This window comes from Bidens hawaiensis, unplaced genomic scaffold, assembly GCF_021521415.1.
Source record: "Bidens hawaiensis isolate Kalapana, Puna unplaced genomic scaffold, B.hawaiensis_p1.1 tig00052387_1, whole genome shotgun sequence".
Lineage (NCBI taxonomy): Eukaryota > Viridiplantae > Streptophyta > Magnoliopsida > Asterales > Asteraceae > Bidens > Bidens hawaiensis.
This window is the reverse complement of record NW_027499415.1, coordinates 4,124-18,620: the sequence shown is the minus strand read 5'-3', so window position 1 is coordinate 18,620 and position 14,497 is coordinate 4,124. Positions and strand designations below refer to the sequence as shown.

The window sequence follows — 14,497 nt, the reverse complement described above, 5'->3', positions numbered from 1 at the left end:
GGGTAGTCGGGTTGATCACCAAACAACAGAACCTCACGGATAATAGCCTCTGAGATGACAACAGACTTTTTCTGGATCATTGAGTCTATTGTCACAGCTCCCCCAGCACCCCTATGGTTAGTGGAATCATTATTCCAAAACTCTGTCACCATCTTCTTGCAAATGATATGCGTTTCTCATATAACATGAGAAATCCTGCATGTGTTGAGCCTCACTATCATGGACTTGAATTCCTTGTGTACAAGAGGTAGAACATATAAACATCCAACAATGTTATGAGTATCCATAATTTTCAATGGTGCTTGATCAGCCATGGCTGCAACAAACGAGTCAAGTTAATAGTGTATTCACTTAACTGGATAATCACTCAGTATTATAAAAATAATTGACAACTTGGTCAAAGAAAAGGGACAAAAAATGCAAATTTAGATAATATTAGTCCTTATTTGTAAATTAATGTCAATTTTTAATTGATAAGTAGGTGGTTTTCGGTCCATAAACTGAGTTTTCTGTCAATAAACGGAGTATTCGGTCCAAGTAATAGGTTCTCTGTTCAACATTGATCATGAATGGTCCTGTATAACCGAGAACATGAGTTCTCGGTCAATCAGAGTTGGTTCTCGGTCAAAGTTTGACCTAGAACCCTTGATATTTCTGAAGATCTTTTAAGGGTTCTCTGTTTGACCAATGATTTTTGGTCTAACCTCCCCGAGAACCCTAAATCGAGATCTCTGAAAACACCATTATCCGTGAAACCTGCAACTCAAAGAAAACTCATAACACATCAAACATGCAACACACAAACATAATAATTTTTTTTTTAAACAAGTTTCATAGCTCAATTATCTAATGAATCCCAACTGTTTGTTCCGTCCAGAGAACATTCAACAGTGACCCGAGAACCCTTTTTCTCAAGATTTCAATTACCTATAATTTATTGACTATTTGATGATCACGTAAGATTTTGATGAAAATAAATATGAATGACTTAGAGGCTTAAGGTTTTCGGCTAGAGAGAATTTGATAATCTGAGATCTAGGATAATAAGATCAATAATGCAGGTGAATGACTTTTAAACTTCAAAAGATTTCTGGGTCGAGAACCCTGATGGGCCGAAAACATGTGTAGTATTTGGGCCAAACCATCAAAATCAAGTTTCCTTCATCAAAACCTTTTCTAGGTCACCAAGACATGGGCCGAGAACAATTTTTCAAACCCAAACATGAGCTTGAACCATGGTTTCAAAAACTATCTCTTATAGCATTCGTTTCGACAAGTAATCATGAGGTAAGAATAAAATTAATAACAAATAATGATAAAAACCAAAATAAGAGTCTAAATAATGACACAAAACAAATTTAATCAATCGGTCTTCTTGTAGTTTAGCAAATTTTGGGATCAGATTTCAGTTTTGATAAACATGCAACCTCTTAAGAAAAAGATCCGAATATGGAATCATATTGATTGAGATGCTTTCACAATGATTCATGTTCAATATTATTACGACATAGAGAGACAGGTTGATAGCAGTTATAGTGAACTTAGCATGATTTTCATTACATCAGTAATACAAGTTATATTCAATTAGGCATAAATCTTATATGGACATCACTTATGGACCTGTAATGCCTCCTATCTCTTCTCAAAGCGTATTTGGTTTTCCCCAGATCATCACAATTTAACTCCAACCCCCTAGTGCTTGATCAAAAGATTTTCTTTATATAAACAAAAAATGTTTAAGCTTTAAGGTTGAACGTTGGACTTACAAGCCATCCGGACTTACATGCCTTACATTCAGAATGTTTAGCACTTATTTGAATGCCCCACCCTTGTAGTTCTAGTTTGATCCTTTAAGCTTTTGAAAAACGAAATTTAGTAACACAATATTATATATACAATTTTTATTTTATTTTATTTTTTATGTATATATGTCAAAGGCATAATATTTTTGTAGATCAAGACACTAACGGGCTCGTGTATGACTGGGTAATTACTTTTCTGCCTATCATTCGGAGAGATATATCTGGAGATATGCACAATTCTTCAAAATGACTCTCCATAGTAAGTTTAACAGATTTTGTTTATATCACTTCAACTTTTACGTGTCATGGAAAGCTACCATGCAAATCAATGACTGTTTAAAGCCTTTTAAGCCTAGTAACTTCACACGTAGGCACACAAAATCAATTTTACTATCATTTTCCAAAGGTTGGATCAATTTTTATTTGAAAATATTTTAAGCTTCTAAAAAGCTCTCAACTGAATAATCATATCACTTCCCAGTATAGTTATAGAAGACAATTCTTTAAGTTCAGTCGCCCCAGTCACTTTCGGTTATAAGGTAAATGGCTATCCCGTATGTCTACAGGTAGATAACAGGACCAAACACATATGAAAATACATGTCCCTTGAACTTTGAGTAACCGATATAATTTTAAGCAAAGGAATTAAAACAAAACACACCACAATAGCCCCAGTTGCTTTAAGTATTTAGGTGAATGGTTATCCCATATGTCTACAAGTAGATGAAAGGACCAAACATATACAAGTATATGTCCCACAAACTTGAGTAACCGACGTAGTGTTAAGCGAATGTGTAAATATATATTTTTTATTTTTTAAGTTTATAAGACACACACACACACACACTCCTTTTGAATTTTTTAATTTTCTCCCCCCTAAATTTGTGCAAAAATTATACCAAAGGATTTATGTACAAATTTAACCTCAAAAAGACTCAATCGTCGAAACGAAGAATTTAAAGAAACCCCACAAGCACATTAAATTTGGCTATTTTAACCGGTTTTGTAAATAAGTTTGGCACATAATTATCAGTGTGAACTTGCTCAAGATGAATCAAGTTACGGTCGTAACAGTCACGAATAAAATGAATTTTAATGTCAGTGTGCTCGGTTTTCGAATGCTTAACAAGATTTTTAACGATAGCATTAACAACATCATTATCATAAAAAATTGGAGTATCAAGAAATTCCAAACCGTAATCCAACAATTGATGTTGCATCCAAATAACCTATGAACAGGAAGCTGACAAAACAACATATTCAGCCTCAGCAGTGGATGTAGACATTGTTTGTTGTTTCTTGCACTGCCATGAAATAAGTCGATCACCCAAGAACTGACATCCAACAAACGTAGATTTCCTGTCAATTTCATCTTCACCGTAATTGCTATTAGCAAAAGCGTATAAGTCAAAATATGAGTTTTTGGGATACCAAAGACCTAGCTTCGGTTGCCTTTTCAGATATCTAAAAATACGTGTAACATCAATTAAATGAGAGAGTTTAGGATTAGACTGGAAACGGGCGCGTTGACAGACATCAAACATAATGTCAGGGCGACTGGTGGTGAGATACATCAGGGATCCGATCATTGATCGATAGTAAGTTTAATCTATGAGATTCCCTTCCGGATCGGATGAAAGAAGAGGCCTTTCCGCCATAGGAGTTGCCGTGCTCTTAGAATCTTGAAATTCGAACTTGGCAAGCATGTCTTCGACATATTTTCCTTGATGCACAAAATTCCCATTGAACTCTGACGAACTTGTAATCCCCGAAAAGTTGTCATCTCCCCCAACGAACTCATTTCAAATCTTTTCTTCATCACTTATTCAAATTCAAAACATAGTACTGTACTGGTAGACCCGAAGATGATGTCATCCACACAGATCTGAACTTGGATCAAATCTTTTCCAACAGTTTTAGGGAACAGTGTCTGATCAATGGTTCCTCTCTTGTAGCCATGCCCAGTAGGTGAGCCGTCAAGGTAGCATACCATGCCCGAGGTGCTTGGTGAAGACCGTAAAGGGCTTTGTATAGCTTGTAAACATGAGTTGGATGCTTTGAATCAAAAAACCCTGGTGGTTGATCCAAATAAATCTCCTCCTTCACTTCTCCATACAAAATTGTTGTCTTGACATCCATCTGGTTAACTGTAAATCCCATGTAGGAAGCATATGCCCGAAAAATCTGAATAGCCTAAAGTCGAGCCACATGAGCATACACTTTAGTGTAGTCTAAGCCTTCAACCTGCGAAAACTATGAACTACGAGCCACGCTTTGTTTCGAACAATCACACCCGTATCATCTTGCTTGTTGCGGAAAATCCATCTTGTATCTAACGCTTTCTTTTCAACTGGCAGTTCAACCAATCTCCAAAACTTGAGTATATCGAAATGATTCAATTCCTCATGCATGGCGTCTACCCAGCATGGCTCTTGTTGCGCCATTTCAATTGACTTAGGCTCAATCTAAGAGATGAAACAGGAAAATAAACGGCTGTTGATGTGTCTGGTCTGACTTCTGGTTGACAAGCCTATTTCCAGAGGACCTATGACATTGTCAATTCGATGATCTCGTTGAATTTTTGTCGTAATTGAATGCCCGGGAACAGAGCTGGTGGAGGGCAAATTAGTAGGATCTTCAGGGATTTCAGAAAGTGGATTCTTCCATCCAGATGTCGCCGTACTGTGTGAGTACACGACCCAACTCCTTTTGTTCCCTCTATACAACTTTCTCTCCGTACATCTTTTCCAACGTTCACCTGCAAACCACCCTCCCCGACGACAAGTTCTCCGGCAACCGGGTAAATTCTCGTGTATTTCTCACAGGTTCTTCACAAACCACCGACACATCACTGTTTGAGAAATGAAGAAACGACCGACGGGAAGCTAATCGTCTTCCGGTCAAGAAAGCTTCAAGATACCAAGATCTCGGTGCCGACTTGCAAATCAACCCCACAACCTTTTAACTCTATCTCCATCAAGACCACTCATGGCGGCGAAATTTGAGCGATACGTAACAACGGCAAAACCACTGGGAGTTTTCGTAACCACTGGGAGTTTCTGTAACCGACGACATTTGAGCGATACGTAACCGGCGACAAACAAATTCTGGGTAAAGCTTGTCTCAAGCCACTGGGAGTTTTCATTTTCGTGGACTCGTTCTCAGGCAAACCACTAACAACGGCAACAACAAGTTGAATTGGGTGGGTGGGGCTTGCTCTATTTTTGGAAACAAGAACCAGGTTACCAAGTTTTTATTACTTCATATTAGGCTGATTGAAATTTTTAATAGTTCTTATATAATCCCTAAAAAAAGGAGAAAAGAAAAATACACACACCACACATTTTTTTAAACCAACTAAGGCTTCTTAAAATATTATTTGTGTTTTCTAACCTTAGAAACTTTAGACACAATCTATTAACACATACTATTTATTATCACTTTGAGGGTGGTTTGTATTTCTGTGTCTTACGTTGACGTGTGAGCTACATTTTTGTGACTTGTTGCTTGGGGTGGTGTGATTAGTGGCAATCATAGACCATAGAATCCATGATTATTACTTGAGACCATGTCCGGAAAGGAGGGGTGTAGGTATGGAAATGGGTAGAGGACATACATTGCATTTGGTATCATGGAATGTAGGAACTCTAAGTGGTAAGTTGTTGGAGCTGATAGATGTACTTAAAAAGCATAGGGTTCAGATAGCATGCCTTCAGGAGACTAGATGGAAAGGGCATAAAGGGCCCGAGTGTAATGGCTATAAATTTTGGTACTCGGGGACTGATGGGGATAAGAATGGAGTAGGTTTCCTAGTGGCTAAGGAACTTCTCACTAGTGTGGTGGAGGTGATAAGGCATAATGATAGGATTATGGTGTTAAGACTAGTAATAGGAGAGGAAGTGGTGACAGTAGTTTGCGCTTACGCACCACATGTCAGACTAGGAGATCGGGAAAAAAGAGACTTTTGGGATTGCTTAGACGCAGTGGTAAGGGCCATACCTAGAGATGAGAGGATGTGCCTAGGAGGTGATTTTAATAGCCATATTGGTAAGGATAGCGATGGTTTCCAAGACGTTCATGGGGGTTTTGGGTTTGGTGATAGGAATGAATCTAGAACAGATCTTTTAGACTTTGCAGTGGCCCATGACCTAGGTATTTTATCGTTCTTTAAGAAAAAGAATCACATTTGATTACCTTTAGCAGCGGGGGACGCAATACACAAATCGACTACATATTGACAGGGCAAGGAGACCGGCGTTGGTGGAAGGATTACAAGGTGATACCGGGGGAGACGATTGTGACTCAACATCGCCTGCTGGTAGCAGATATAGGCTTCAGAAATAAGTTGAATAGGTGGGAGAGAAAAGGGACACCTAGGATTCGTTAGGGAAATCTAAAGGATGACAAGCTTCCACTATTTAAGGATAAGCTTCTTTCGGCGACCATGGTTAGAGTAGATGAGGACTCAAGCCAAATGTGGGAATCAATGGTGACAAAAATTTCTCAAGTAGCGAACGAGACTCTCGGGGTTACGACTGGAAAGACATGGGGCATAAGGAGTTGTGGTGGTGGAATGAGATTGTACAAGACAAGATACGGGACAAACAAGGAAGTTTCAGGGAGCTTATGAGGTGCACGAATGAGGAAGAGCGATTGGGATTGAGGGAGTCCTACAAAAACGCTAAAAGGGAGGTGAAGAAGGCAGTGTCTGAGGCAAAGAACAATGCCTATAAACGGATATATGAATGTTTAGAAACAAAGGGTGGGGAACATTATATGTTTAAGATTGCCAAAGCAAGGGAGCTTATAAAGAAAGATCTAGGGACTGTGAAATTTATAAATGGTGCGGATGGGCATGTACTAGTTAAAGAGCAGGACATCAGGTTAAGATGGAAAACCTATTTCCAGAACCTCTTCAACAATGAGAGGGCTTACCAACAAGAAAGCGACAACACACACCTACGACAACAACAACGGAATAATTGCTATTGTAGACATATTACATAGAAAGAGGTGAGGAATTCACTAAGGAGGATGGGAAGGGCTAAGACAGTTGGCCCAGACAACATACCTATCGAGGTGTGGAAGTGTATGGGGGAGGAAGGAGTTATGTGGTTAACTGCTTTGTTCAATATTATCTTCAAGTCGGGTAAGATGCCAGATCAATGGAGGAGGAGCGTCATAGTCCCTATCTATAAGAACAAAGGAAATGCCCAATGTTGTGGGAACTACAGAGGCATCAAGCTACTAAGCCATACTATGAAGCTATGGGAAAGAGTTATAGAGACTAGAATTAGACGGGAAACTCAGGTTACAGTGAACCAATTTGGTTTCATGCCAGGGCGGTCTACCACGAGGCTATACACCTTCTAAGAAGACTCATGGAAAAGTATATGGAGAAGAAGAGTGATTTACATATGGTGTTCATTGGCCTAGAAAAGGCATACGAAAACGTACTACGTCAATTGCTTTGTGATAGCTTTGAGGGCAGAGGGATCCCTTGGAAATATATTGAGATGATAATGGATATGTACAACAACACTACAACAAGCGTTCGTGCACCCGTGGGGGACACTGAGTTATTCACGGTGGAGGTAGGCCTTCACCAGGGGTCGACGTTGAGCCCGTTCCTTTTTGCAGTAATCTTAGACGAGTTGTCAAAGTCGATTCAGAAGACAGTTCCGTGGTGCATGATGTTCGCAGACGATATTGTGTTAGTGGCTGAGAGAAAACAAGATCTGAATAGGAGGTTAGAGGAGTAGCGAGTAGCTTTAGAAGGGAAAGGTTTAAGGATCAGTCGCTCTAAGACCGAGTATCTCCATTGTGACTTTGGCGGGGTACTTGATGATGAGGAGGTCCAGATTACAATCGAAGACCAAGTGGTTCCGCAGGTAACGAAGTTCAAGTATCTAGGATCGTTTGTCCAGAGTGACGGGGAAATAGATAGTGAAATGGCACACCGTGTACAGGTAGGATGGAGTAAATGGAGGGCGGCTACAGGAGTTTTATATGACAATATATTCCCAACCAGTCTAAAGAGTAAATTCTATAGGGTCGCGGTTAGACCTGCTATGTTATTTTGAACAGATTGTTGGGCCATCAAGAAGTCACATGCGCGTAAGCTCGAGGTAGCAGGGATGGGAATGCTAAGGCGGATATGTGGGAACACAAGATTGGATCGAATAACAAATGATGTTTTTCGAGAGAGATTAGGGGTGGCTAGCATATTAGATAAAATAAAAGAAGGGAGATTGAGATGGTTTGGACATGTGAAGAGAAGAGAGACGACAGCTCCTGTTCGATCCGTAGAAAATATTACTATAGAGGGGAAGAGGGACAAAGGACGTCCCAAATTGACTTGGGTCGAAAGGATTAAGCATGATTTGCTAGATGTGCACCTCTCCGAGGACATGGTTGAGGATAGGAATTCTTGGAGACGTAGGATTAAGGTTAAGGAATTTTAGGTGAAATGTAGACTTTTGATTAAAATCCTATCACGGGGTCTTTTTTTACCTTATTTCGAGGGATAAATGATATATTACTACAATATCCTATTCTCAAATTAGTATATTGTAACACCTATGTAGTATTCATTACTAATACCATTATTTTATTTACCTATTTTTTTTATCATCACTTTAAGTATTTTACTATTGCCCATTAAGTTATTTATTTATTATTGGGATATGTTTTCCCTTTATGGTCTAAAGGTTTAGTGTGAACTTTGTGTTTATTTTACTTGGTCTCATGCATATGGTCTCCGAGCCGGGGGTCTCTCTGGAAGCAACTTCTCTATCCTTTGGGATGGAGGTATGGTTTGCCGATATCCCACCCTCCCTAGACCCTGCTGACGACTTGTTGTTGGTGGAATTTTACTGGGTATGGTTGTTGTTGTTTTTTATTTTATTTTATGAATAGTTAAAACGATTAAGGATATTGTTTATCCACATAAATTTAAGCATCAAAGTTTACCAAAGAAGCCAATAGATATGATAAAGGTTTAATTAATTAGCAAGTGTTCCCCACAACATGACATACCCCCGTTATCAAGCAATACCCCGAACCCTTCACCATAGGTGAGTGCGCACGAATTCATCTGTAGGGTTTACATGTGGCGTGTCCCTTGTGGTCCATTTCTTAATGGTAATAAGACGCGAGCAAGGGAACCCCACATGGCTAACAACGTGGATGATCAAGCCAGTAGTGTATTTGTACTTTAAGTACGTAATGATCAAGTTTAATGACTTATGTTTGGTAGAAAGCTGCGGGTTTGCTTTTTTAGTTTTTTTTAATAATAAAAAATCCACTTAGGAAATGTGAATACCCATATGATAAACCATATACAGATGCATAGTCTCCGGACCCGAGGCATTCCATCAATATAAGATTTAAGGCTATAAAACCATACGCCAATGAAATGTAAAACACTAAAGCTAGACAATTTATATCACCGGCTACTTAGCATACTCTAACGTTAAACCTACCCAAGCATCATATGATAACGCATTCTAATTTTAAGATTCATAATATGTTCAATATTTTTACATTCAAGAATTGAGGCTTGAGTATTGCTCGACCTTTCATTACTTATTTTTCACAGACAAAACGCTTTACCCACTAGAGATTTTCGTTACCCATTTATCAAATTGCCCTTTCATTTTCAAGGCTGAGCCTACCGACACATCCCAAGTTAAGTGTGTTTTGCTTTATATTATCTCATATTATTAGTAGTTTGAAAACCCAATTTCCGATAATTATTATCATTTTCTGTTTTAACACAAAACACTTTATTCAAGGGACATTTTTAAAAACTTTTTATTAAATATTTTTTTTAATTTATATTTTTTTTAAATTGAATTTAAATTATGACTCAAATATCCTATCCCCATACTTAAATTTTGCATTGTCCTCAATGCAAGGATAAGAACGACTTAAAAAAATAAAAAAAATAAAGTCGGACTACAAAAACTAAAAACTTGAAAATAAAAATAATAAAAAAATAAAAACCAAATAAAAAGTAAATAAACTAGATAATGAAAAAGACTTAGCTGGTAATATGCGCATGAATTTTGATGCTAAAATCTTCTTCCAAAGCTGCCCTACAATTCCAAACGTGCTCAGCAAACAATACATCCTTCTCTCACACACAAACGGAAGCGGAAAATATAAAACAAAAATATCTAATAATATATCTTATCAAATTGATAAATATTATGCATTCAAAGTAATTCACCAAAACAACCAATATATAAAACATGTCAAATCAGCAACAAATAAATAAATATAAGGAATATTGGTTTTAAATAATCCCATGTATGCTCTATTGGTAAACAACGGTCCCAACTTCAAAGTTGGCTGGTGGTGGTACCAACTAAAGGGGTATATGTTTTAAATGGACCGCGACTAACGGAGGTTAACTCTTTTAGTGATTTTCTGACGTGGCACGCCTACTTGTCAAAAATTACTTATGTGATGAATACGTGGATGCTTAGATGGAAAAAGTTGAGGGTGGTTTTAGTTTTCTTTCAAGGTCCAAAGGTATGAAATGAAACTTTGAATTGTTACTTCCATCTTCATTATTTCATCCACGTTTTTCCGGCCAATGATTCCGGCATCTACTCTGGCGAGCTTTTAACGCCAAATTAATGACTGAAATGACCAGTTAATTACATCTTTTGATTCTTACCCTAAGATGAGATGGACGCAATCTCTATTATGCTTTTACAGGCTATAGATCGTTTCCTAAATAAGTCTTAAATCACCGACGAAATCACGGGATTTACACTATGGCAGACGTTCTCACTCGTTTTCAAACACAACAAATGGACCCCATTGATTTGCCCTGTGTTGATACGTCGTCACCATTAGAGCTCCGACGAGCCGTAAATTCTTCGATTCATTTTCAATCAGGTAAACATTTTTATGCATTCTAATAATCTTCATTCCCTGATCAAAAACCCTCTGACAATTTTAACTGACAAGGGCTTTTGATCCATCGATTTTGGGTTTGAATGATTATGGTTTATATTGATTTGTGATTGTTGACAAATGTATAAAAAGGATGTGCCTACTCATTATCATTAGATGCAAAGTAAGCTGCCTTTGTAATCAAGTTTTAACAAGTAGGCGTGCCACGCCAAAAAATCACTAACGGTGTTAACCTCCATTAGTCGCAATCGGTTTATAACAAATACCCCTTTATTTGGTACCGCCACCAGCCAACTTTGAAGTTGGGACCGCTATTTACCAATAGGGCATAGTTGAGATTATTTAAAACCAATATTACTAAATATAAAGTATACGGCTCCACTGCTACTTCATCCCCACACTTGCTTAATCATAGACTCTTCCTTAGGGATCGTCTAGCTAGCTTGCTCAATCTTTCTTCAAACCTTTAAAAACTTAAAAACACAAATAAAGAAGAACTACAAAAAACTACGTTAGTGACCCAACATGACTCAAAAATAAAAATAAAATAAAAATGGCACAAGAATACAAACTCCACACTTGAGTTTTAACTCAAGAGTTTATGCAGTGATTTGAGATGATGGTTCGAGAGAAGTTTCTTCCATCTCGAGCGAATCTTCCGGCCCTCCTAGATAATGCTTCAAACGACAGCCGTTCACCTTCCATGAAGTTCTGTTGTCCAGATTCTCTAGCTCCACCGCTCCATTAGGGAAAACTTCTTTCACCAAATACGGTCCTGTCCAGTTCGACTTCAGCTTACCTGCAAACAAATTCATACGGGAATTAAATAACAAAACTTCATCACCCTTTTTAAACTCTTTAGCTCCCTTCAACTTTCGGTCATGTAAAATCTTCTTTTCGCTTCTATGTTCAACGACCGTGAATACGCCGCATCCCAAAGCTCTTCAACTTATGAATATGAAAATATCTCTTTCTAGCGGCTTTGTTAAGATCTAAATTAGCGGTCTTCAAAGCCCAAAATGCACGATGTTCCAAATTAACGGGAAGATAATAAGTTTTACCGTGAACAAGCATATAAGGTGTAGTTCCCAATATTGTTTTATATCTATTACGAAACGCCCACAATGCATCATCCAACTTCTCTGACCAATCTTTCCGACTTATTCCCACCGTTTTCTCTAAAATTCTCTTCACCCCACTATTTGCATTCTCGACTTGACCATTCATTTTTGGATGGTAGGCGGTAGAGGTACGACGAGTAACTCCAAAACGAGCCAATGCCTTTTCCATGACGGCGTTGCAAAAATGAGTGCCCGATCACTAATAATAGCTCTCGGAGTACCGAAACGAGTAAACAATTTCTTGAGAAACTTCACAACAACCCAAGCATCATTAGTGGCCAATGGTTGAGCTTCAACCCACTTAGAAACATAATCGATCGCCACTAGAATATACTTGTAACCACCGGATAAAAGAAATGGTCCTATATAATCGATGCCCCAAACATAAAACATTTCAAGAGTTTGGATGGGGTTTTGGGGCATCTCACTTTTAGATGAAATATTAACGCTGCGTTGACAAGGATCACACGTCTTAACAAACTCCATAGCATCCTTCACAACTGTCGGCCAATAAAAATCACAATCAAATACCTTCTGAGCCGTGGCATGCGCACCATGATGACCTCCCGTCAAACCTTAATGAACGTGCTTCAAAATATCCAACCTATCTTCTCTCGTTACACACCTTCTAAGAATATGATCACCACTAATATTGAAAAGAAACGGATCATCCCAAAAATACCGAGTAACATCCCGGAAAAACTTCTTCTTTTGTTACGTAGTCATTACCTTCAACACAATACCATTAGACAAATAATTAGCAAAATCAGTGAACCATGGCATACCTTGCTTTTTGGCTGCAAAAAAATCAATAGACTAATGTGGAAATTCATCTCCAATCTCTTCTTCACGAACCTCTTCTCTCTTCGGATCTTCTGGGAAAGTTTGATCTCTATGTCAAACTCTGAAAGTAGAAGAATCCATCGTATAAGACGAGGCTTCGCGTGTTTCCTTTAAAGAGAAAACACAAAGCTGAATAATAGGTAAAAACGGTGGTCTTCGAAAGCACAAGACAGGACCGAAACTTGTCAAATGTGAAAACAACGGCTAAAAGTTCTTTTTTGTTGGTGGTGTAGTTCTCTTGGGAATCATTCAACGTCTTTCTTGCATAATATATCAGATGAAAATGTTTCTCATGCCTTTTCCCCAAAACCGCCCCAACTGCATAATCACTTGCATCGCACATGAGCTCAAAAGGCAAGCTCTAATCGAGTGAAACAAGAACTTTCAAAAACTTGTACACCTTCAAACAATTTCATCAAACACAAAGGGAACATCTTTCTCAAGGAGTAGGGTCATTAGATGGGTAATTTTGGAAAAATCTTTAATAAACCGTCGATAAAAACCTGCATGACCAAGAAAACTCCGTATAGCCTTGACACTCGTCGGTGGAGGAAGTCTACTAATCGTATCAATCTTCGCCCGATCCAGCTCCATACCATCTCTTGAAATCTTATGACCCAAAACGATCCCTTCTATCCCCATAAAATGATCTTCTCACAATTCAACATCAACTTCTTTTCAATACACATTTTCAACATCTTTTCAAGATTCCCCAAACACTGATCGAAAGAATTACCGTAGACCATAAAATCATCCATAAACACTTCCATGGACGTCTATAATATCCTGAAATATGGCCACCATACAACGCTGAAAAGTGGCCGGAGCATTACACAACCCAAACGGCATACGACGATACACAAATGTGCCATAAGGACATGTAAAAGTTGTCTTCTCTTGATCTTCTGGTGCATTTGGAATTAGAAAATTACCTGAAAAACCATCAAGAAAACAATTAAATTGCTGACATAAAGACGCTCCAACATTTGATCAATAAATGGCAACGGAAAATGGTACTTCCTAGTGGCATCATTCAACCTTCGATAATCAATACACACACACCAACCGGTAACTATACGTGAAGGGATAAGCTCATTCTTCTCATTCGTAACAATTGTCATGCCTTTCTTCGGAACAACTTGGGTCGGACTTACCCATGGAGAATCTGAAATCGGGTAGATCACTCCGGCGTCCATCAACTTTAGAACCTCTTTCTTGACAACTTCTTGCATGGTCAGGTAAAGACGCCTTTGTAGTTGAACCACCGGTTTATACTCATTTTCCATCAAAATTCGGTGGGTACAATAAGCAGGACTAATACCTTGAATATCCGAAAGTCTCCATGCAATCGCCCCTTTATGCAACTTCAATACCTCAATCAACTTCATCTTTTCTTCCTCCATCAACTTGGAAGAGACAATAACGGGCAAATTAGAACCCTCTTCAAGATACCCATACTCCAAATGTGACGGAAGAACTTTTAATTCCATCGGAGCGGATTTCTCTGTATCTTTCTCACAATTAACTTCACTAACCTCCATAATCTCCGCCAAGCAAGAAATGTCTTCCACCACCTCTTCCTTTTAACTCTTTATCCATACCAACTTTAACAAGATCGGCTACACAAATTTAGTCAAGACATGTATTAAAACCTGGAATAAAGGAGTTTAGAAAATAAACATAATGACATGGATCACTGAAATTATCATGATCACTCGGATGCTTCATCGACCTAGCAACATCATAAGTAACATTCTCATCACCAACCGGAAGCGTTATCCTCCCGTCATACACATCAATAAG

At 38.4% G+C, this 14,497-nt stretch overlaps 3 protein-coding genes across 3 annotated transcripts; 1 reads left to right on the top strand and 2 right to left on the bottom strand.

The window, feature by feature from the left end:
• Positions 1-6,347: 6,347 nt before the first annotated feature.
• On the top strand, positions 6,348-6,809 carry LOC143599578 (uncharacterized). The gene has a single exon (XM_077077492.1). The coding sequence runs from the start codon at positions 6,348-6,350 to the stop codon at positions 6,807-6,809; it is 462 nt and encodes a 153-aa protein (XP_076933607.1).
• Positions 6,810-11,329: 4,520 nt separating this feature from the next.
• On the bottom strand, positions 11,330-11,804 carry LOC143599577 (uncharacterized). The gene is made up of 2 exons (XM_077077491.1): positions 11,648-11,804; positions 11,330-11,529 (listed from the first exon to the last, which is right to left on the bottom strand). The coding sequence occupies exons 1-2, from the start codon at positions 11,802-11,804 to the stop codon at positions 11,330-11,332; spliced, it is 357 nt and encodes a 118-aa protein (XP_076933606.1).
• A 149-nt stretch (positions 11,805-11,953) lies between these two features.
• LOC143599576 (uncharacterized) lies at positions 11,954-14,235 on the bottom strand. Its single transcript, XM_077077490.1, has 4 exons — positions 13,627-14,235; positions 12,755-13,055; positions 12,595-12,648; positions 11,954-12,213 (listed from the first exon to the last, which is right to left on the bottom strand). The coding sequence occupies exons 1-4, from the start codon at positions 14,233-14,235 to the stop codon at positions 11,954-11,956; spliced, it is 1,224 nt and encodes a 407-aa protein (XP_076933605.1).
• Positions 14,236-14,497: the final 262 nt, after the last annotated feature.

What these genes read in the sequence shown, in the direction of transcription:
- LOC143599578 (XM_077077492.1), top strand. Translation starts at nt 6,348, where the DNA reads ATGGGGCATAAGGAGTTGTGGTGGTGGAATGAGATTGTACAAGACAAG.
- LOC143599577 (XM_077077491.1), bottom strand. Translation starts at nt 11,804, where the DNA reads ATGCTTGTTCACGGTAAAACTTATTATCTTCCCGTTAATTTGGAACAT. An exon ending in TGGGATGCGGCGTATTCACG is followed by an intron (nt 11,530 to 11,647) that starts GTCGTTGAACAT and finishes ATTTGTTTGCAG; the next exon opens with GTAAGCTGAAGTCGAACTGG.
- LOC143599576 (XM_077077490.1), bottom strand. Translation starts at nt 14,235, where the DNA reads ATGGAGGTTAGTGAAGTTAATTGTGAGAAAGATACAGAGAAATCCGCT. An exon ending in TTTTCTTGATGGTTTTTCAG is followed by an intron (nt 13,056 to 13,626) that starts GTAATTTTCTAA and finishes TCACTCGATTAG; the next exon opens with AGCTTGCCTTTTGAGCTCAT. An exon ending in TGGATTCTTCTACTTTCAGA is followed by an intron (nt 12,649 to 12,754) that starts GTTTGACATAGA and finishes ATTTTTTTGCAG; the next exon opens with CCAAAAAGCAAGGTATGCCA.